General features: G+C 39.7%; 1 protein-coding gene across 1 annotated transcript in view; it reads right to left on the reverse strand.

Moving 5' to 3' along the window:
• Positions 1-811: 811 nt before the first annotated feature.
• Positions 812-6594, reverse strand: part of CD226 (CD226 molecule) — a 51015-nt gene continuing 45232 nt past the window's right edge. The window contains exons 6-7 of the mRNA XM_023755628.1: positions 3275-3332; positions 812-925 (exon numbers count right to left, since the gene is read on the reverse strand). Of these exons, the coding sequence (XP_023611396.1) occupies positions 812-925; positions 3275-3332 (172 nt within the window). The remainder of the gene's footprint in view (positions 926-3274; positions 3333-6594) is intronic.

The raw sequence follows: 6594 nt of genomic DNA on the forward strand, positions 1-6594 counted from the left end.
CACTCAAGGGGCCAAAGAGCCGCATGTGGCTCGTGAGCCACAGTTTGCCAACCATGGAGTTAGACCAACACCAGTGAAGTGGATCCAATGCCATGGAAAGGGATCCAGAAGCTGGTTTGTGCCCACACTTGATTTCAGACATGACATTTAGGTCCTGGTCAATAACCTTTGCCTGAAGCTTGACCTCCCCGGGTGGCTCCATTACATGAGTCAGTAAGTTGCCTTTCATGTCTAAGCTAATTAGAGTCTGGTTGACTGAAACATTTCTGTTAAGAATGTTCTCTAGGTGATGTAGGTCACCAACACCAGGGAGAACAAGAGCAGGTGGATCCAGTGGTTTCATGTCCAGGCCAGCAGCAGGGCTTGCACTGTAGCTCGGGGGCAAGACAGACAGGCACCTCTATGCCCTGAGCACAGTCCTGGGATGAGGAAGCAGAAGAGGCTCTGATGTCTTCCAGGCCATCACAGGTCAGAGGTGATGAGACCCATAGACAGGAGATTGTCTTTAACATTTTGTCATATTCTGTTTTGTTAATATACCCAAAATTGTGTATGTTTCTTATAACTGTTTTTAGAAATTGGCACATAGGCTTCTATTACTTATTAGGTGGAGATTTTATATGTAAATGTAGTACTGAGAATCTTTTTTCCATCGTTTTGTTGGGGAGTTAAATAGGGTGCTGTTTGGATTGAAAAAAGTAAAATATATTCAGTCTACTGGCATCCAGGGTAGACACTGAATAGTGGGAAGAAATTGTATAAAGATCCATGGATTTAACAGTCATAAATTTGCTCAGATCAAGAAAAAAGCTTAGGCTCTAGTCTTCGGTCTCCGGGAGAAGGTTGGGTAGTTGACATAAATGTCCTCTCCTGCACCATCTGATGGTTGACTGATGGAGAAGGAACTTCTGTAGTTGTTGGATGCCTAGAAAGACAGGCAGAGAAGGTGTCAATAATTCACTAAGGTGTCAATTATTCACTAAGGTGTCAATAAGCAGCTAACAAAGACACCGAAAACAAATATCTTCTCCATTCAACTGCAATAGAGGTCAAATTTCTATTACAATTAATTTCATAAAACATCCTCTTTATTATATTGAACTTCTGTGAGAAATCACATTCTTGACTTGCAGGGCCCCGAGTAAGATGCAACAGAGGCCTGGTCTACATCATCTCTTGCTACACTGGGTTTATGAAACACCTGTTTAGATGCAAAACTCCCTTTCCCAATGTTTGGGGTTTTGATTAGAGCAATTCTCATTTTTATATGGAAAGTCTCGTATAGTATTTTCCCATTGTGGGCCCCATTAATTAATTTCTGTTGAATGAATGTCATCAGAGGCCATACTTTTTTATTTTATTTTTATTTTGTCTTTATTGTTGAAAGTATTACGGATGTCCCCTTATTCTCCCTATAGATCTCCTTCACCCCAATCCTGCCCCCACCCAGGCCTTCACCACACTATTGTCTGTGTCTATGGGTTATGCATATACATATGCATATAGGTTCTTTGGATAATCCTTCCCGAGCCTCCCTACCCCTTTCCCTCAGATTCATCAGTCTGTTCCATGCTTCCATGTGTTTTAAAGAACAGTACATGGTGTCTTGTATTAAAAGTAAGCAACTGAACACAATAAATTAACAAAATAAACTGATAGTGACTTTCAAGATAATGTTATGTTATCATTAGAATAGCTTTGGTGTTTTCAAAGAGAAAGAAAGTTCAAGTGTCATTGTTACTTATATAGCCTGTTGATTAAAAAAAAAGATCAAGTAAGTCTAACTTCATCTTAATATCGGCTTAAAATCTAACTTTATAATCATCATTCAAAATACCATTATTTTATAAAAGCCTGAAAAAGTTGAATACATAATGTAGGAAGTTGCAAAGCTCCTTCCTGCCTCTGAAGTTCACAGCAACAACTGTAGCTTTGTTTTGGCTTGAGTGGGCAACAGCTAAGGACAAAGAACAAATCCCAAAATTGTATAAAACAGACCACTGATTAGCTGGTGCAGGAGTGGCAGGTAAAACAAGGCAAGACTTCTTGAGTCGTTGTGGTTGGTGCCAAAAAAGTAAGCCATGAATTATTCAGAAAAAAGAAATATTTTTGCAAAGAGTAACTACTTAATAGAAGAAAAAATTAAACTGATAGATTATTGAGAAGTCTGAAGCACACATATTGAATTGTCAGAAACATTTTAGTACTTGGCGTTTTGACTGGGTAGAATTTAATGATAAGTAATTAAGTTGAAGAGAAATGGATGTAATTGTAGATAACACTTGGGGAAATGTTTTATTGTAAAATTCCCTAAACAGAATAATATGTGTTAAAGGGAATATTTGACCCATTGTGGAGACATGAGCATCCCTCTTATCTACAAACACAGATGGAATTTTCTCTTTCCAGTAAACAAAAGTGGGCACGTGCAAATGAGGAGGAAATGGTTACACTTCATCAGACATCTGCAGCCCCTTGGAAGGCTCTTTAGCTTTATAATCTGAACATCCATTAATTAATCAATTAAGCAAAAGGTCAGACCATTTATGTAGTTTAATTTAATCCTCACAATAACTTTATGGCATAAAAACATAATTATGCCCTGTACTGGGTCAGATAGTGTTCCCCCAAATTTATGTTCTTCCAAGACCTTCATGATGTGACCCTATGTGAAAATAGGTTTGTTATAAATACATACACACACACACACACACACACACACACACACACACACACACGGGGAAGAATGCCATGTGAAGACAGGCAGAGTCTGGTGTGATGAGGCCACAAGCCACGGAATGTCAAGGAGTGTCAGAAGCCAGCAGAAACTCGGAGAGAAGCATGGAACAGATTTTCACCCCAAGGAGGAACTGATCCTACTGAGACCTTGATGTTAGACTTCAACCCTCTAGAATGGCAAGAGAATGGATTTCTGTTGTTCTGAATCACCCACTTTGTGGGTATTTGGTGTGGCAGCCTAGGAAACCAATACAGATTTTGGTAATGTGCAGTGTTGGTTATTATGTTGGTGTGATTGCTCTTTTCTTTATATTAATGTAAAAACAGTTTTGAAGGGTATTAATAATAGGAGAATAGTTCAGAAAATAACTATTTCATCAAATAGCTGACACTTAAATTACAGGCAATTGCACGGTCAGTTTGTTGAAAGGAGAATAAAAAAGAAGATTGCTAATTGCCAAATGAACTGAGTTTACAAAACTTTTATGATGTACAAGGAAAAGGGGCGGGGAATGACAACTCTGAGAAAACTTACCTTATTCTGTGTGGCCTGAGACTCTTTACCTTGGAAACTTTTCTGTCTCCTTCTCTTCCTGGAAATACATATTCAATAGAGGTATTAAGAATTACACTCCAGACTAATGTTATTTCAAATCCTTTATATGCCTCACCTGTGCCCTAGCTCACATGCCCTTACTAAATACGTTGAAGTAGCTACCCACAGTTACTTTACTAGTATACATACATACCCAAATTTTTTTCATTTTCCCACCTTCTCCAATGTGTTTCCAGATGGTAGAGGCAACTAAATGAATATCCACCCAGTGGACACTAGTCATTAATCCCAGTGAGTTTAATAAAGAATGGTTCATAGTGGGTTATTACATAAGTAGCTTATGGCCTTCTCCAAAGTACTTCAGACTTGATTTCCCACAATTAAAACTTCCTTTTAAATGCTATTGGGATAACTTCTTGGGTGCCAATGATAATATAAAGCTTATTTAGCTTTATAAAATCGTCTAGGTGTTTACTAAACCACTCGTATAGGTTACATTTTTTAAATTTCATTTTTAAAAAAAACCTCTCTTATTTACCAGGTTGGGGGACTGAGGCAAAGAGAAGAGTAACTTGCCCCAGATCACATGGTTGGTTAGTGGTAGCATCAGATTGGAGTCCACAGCCCTCCCTCTTAACTACTATGTTCTCCTGCTCTAGGGCCATGGGTTGCAGTCGATGGGGCAGTCTGGAGCTATGCTTTTAAATAAATTCTCCAGGTTCCAATTAAACCTATAAAAACCTAACTTCAAGAGAATTCTTTGAAAAGAAAATACAGGAAACGAAGAAAAGAAGCTACTGTGATTGAATACATTAGCTCAGATAACTACATACAAGTGTGAAGAATGGTTTCACGGGGAGATGGGGACCCTTTTCATCTTCCTAAAGAAGATTCTTATTGAACAACAAAGAAGGGACAAAAGTGTCGAGTTGTTTTTTAAAGATGAGCTTAGAATTCCTTCATGGAAATTGTGAAAATCAGGCAAGATGGTTTCTCTCCCAGGAAAGGTGTTCAGATGGTGGATGTTGACCTTGATGGTGTCTTCTAGTTGCTATGAAATCCTCCACCATCTCAACCTAATCACAAACTTACCTATTCTATGTGCTTTTATTTATTTGCTTACGTATTATTGAAACAATTTATTTACTTATTTTACATGTAAGTATACTACATGCAAGCATATTTCTAGGTATTTTATGTAAATTATTTACTGCTCAAAAAAATCTATGCTGTAGGTGTTACTATCTGCTTTTTACAAATGAGGAAACTGAGACACTGATCTATAACTTGATCTTTTGTTAAGTCATGGTTTGCATGGCTTGTATATCATAATATAGAGTTAAATGTCCCAAATAGGGCCAAATATATATACATTTTTTACATAAAACTAGAATATACAATGTGATGAAGAGAAGACAACATGAAGCTTAGAGTCAGATGATCTGTGTTGACTTGTGCTTTGCAATTTACTAGTTATTTGCATCTCCAAAGTTCAGTCCTCTCATCTGCAAAATAAAGACAGTAAATACATTGTGGTGTATTCTAGGTTGACCAGCCATTCTGGTTTGTGGATTCTAAAGTTTCCCAGAGGTGAGGGATTTTAGTGCTGAAACCTGGATAATCCCAGGCAGACGAGACACCCTACTTGTAGTGAACATCAACATTGACAATAAATGTAAAAATAAGTGTCTAACCCTTTGCTCATTAAATATTAAAATTCTTCTTATGAACACTGGTGTCCACATGTAGACTGTCAGGCTTGCTTACCGAGGCTAGGCCCTTCTGTCAGCCATGATCGCTTGACAGTGTTACTATTCTGATCTAACTGGGAGCAGAGAAAGTGCCTGGAGACCCTCTGCACTCCCGTCCCTAGGGGCTAGGTGTGCAGGAAGAACCCAGTTTCCTCCAGGCACACTGTGATTTACTTTGCCTTCTACCCAAGTCAATACATTTGAAGCGACAAGAGTGTTTTAAACAGTCGTGAGGACAGAGTTCAGATGGTCACTGTTTGGCCCTGGCGTCATTTTTCCAACATGTCCACATGCTGATAGAGTGACAAGGTGGGAAAACAAGTGCTTTTCCCTTGCATTTGCCCAATGATGAACCCAGCCCAGGAATCTTTTTATCACTTTGAACCAAGCAGGGACAATATAGTCTACGGTTCAATTTAGCTATTCCTGTAAAAGTGATGCATTTTCATGAAACTCAATCCTTCATGTCCAGCATCTAGGACCCTCCAGAGACCTGCTGTCACTCATTCTGTCTGGGCCCCTGAGTGATCCTGTGGCTACAGTTCCCCTCGGTGCATTTTTTATCCACCAAGGTGGAGCAGTAGTGAACCCTCAATGTCACTAACATCCCATCCCAGGCTCCTTACCCCAACTGGCTGATTTCTGACCAAAGGAAGCTTTGAGGGCATCTGGGTGACAGAGAGAAAGGAAAAATGACAGTTCTGCGTTTCAATTTAATTAGAAAAATGCTTATTGACCATCCATTATTTGGAAAGATTAGCACTAAATGCTATCAAACTAAAAAATGAATAAAACATAACCACTGCCATCATGAATAGAAGGAAAGACAAGTGTGAATGTGATTAAATTAGCAAGCAGGCTGCAAGATATAGCAGATGAGAAGCTCGTGGGATTCTGGAGAGTGAGGCCACGTCTCTGGGCAGGGAGGGAGAGGCAGGACAGACCTCCAAAGGGGACAGGTGTCCCACACCTTGAATGATCCACAGGATTAAGGCTAAACGTAGAGGAAACAGCACTTTGGTGGCGTGACAATGGAAAGAGAGCCAAGTGTGTTCACAGAAAAGTTGCAGTTTTAACAAAATTTGTCAATACTGGGCGGAGTAAGAAAAGGAGAAAATATGAATGGAAATTAGGCTGGGGTCAGAACCACAGGGCTCATTGCGTTTTGCCTTTATTCTAGTGACAGGGGATTGGTAACAGGAGGTTTTAAACAGGATGTTGACATGGCCAGCCTTAGCTTTCAGGAAAGGAACCAGGAAAACCCAGGGGCATTAGAAAGAGAGGAGACGTTGTGAGCAGATTGCAGAGTGTGAATAAAATCAGGGGAGTGGCCTCAAACAGACTGTTAAACTACAGCAGGAAGGCTGGGGAGGGTGGGGGGCTGGAGGGGGGGGGGTAAGAAATCAACCAAAGGACTTGTATGCATGCATATAAGCATAACCAATGGACATAAGACACTGGGGGGTAGGGGAAGCCGGGGGATTGTCAAGGGCGGGGAAAAAAAAAAGGAGACATATGTAATACTCTTTGTAATAATTTAAGCCATTC

The sequence above is a fragment of the Myotis lucifugus genome, unplaced genomic scaffold (assembly GCF_000147115.1).
Source record: "Myotis lucifugus unplaced genomic scaffold, Myoluc2.0 scaffold_82, whole genome shotgun sequence".
In the NCBI taxonomy this organism is placed as follows: Eukaryota; Metazoa; Chordata; class Mammalia; order Chiroptera; family Vespertilionidae; genus Myotis; species Myotis lucifugus.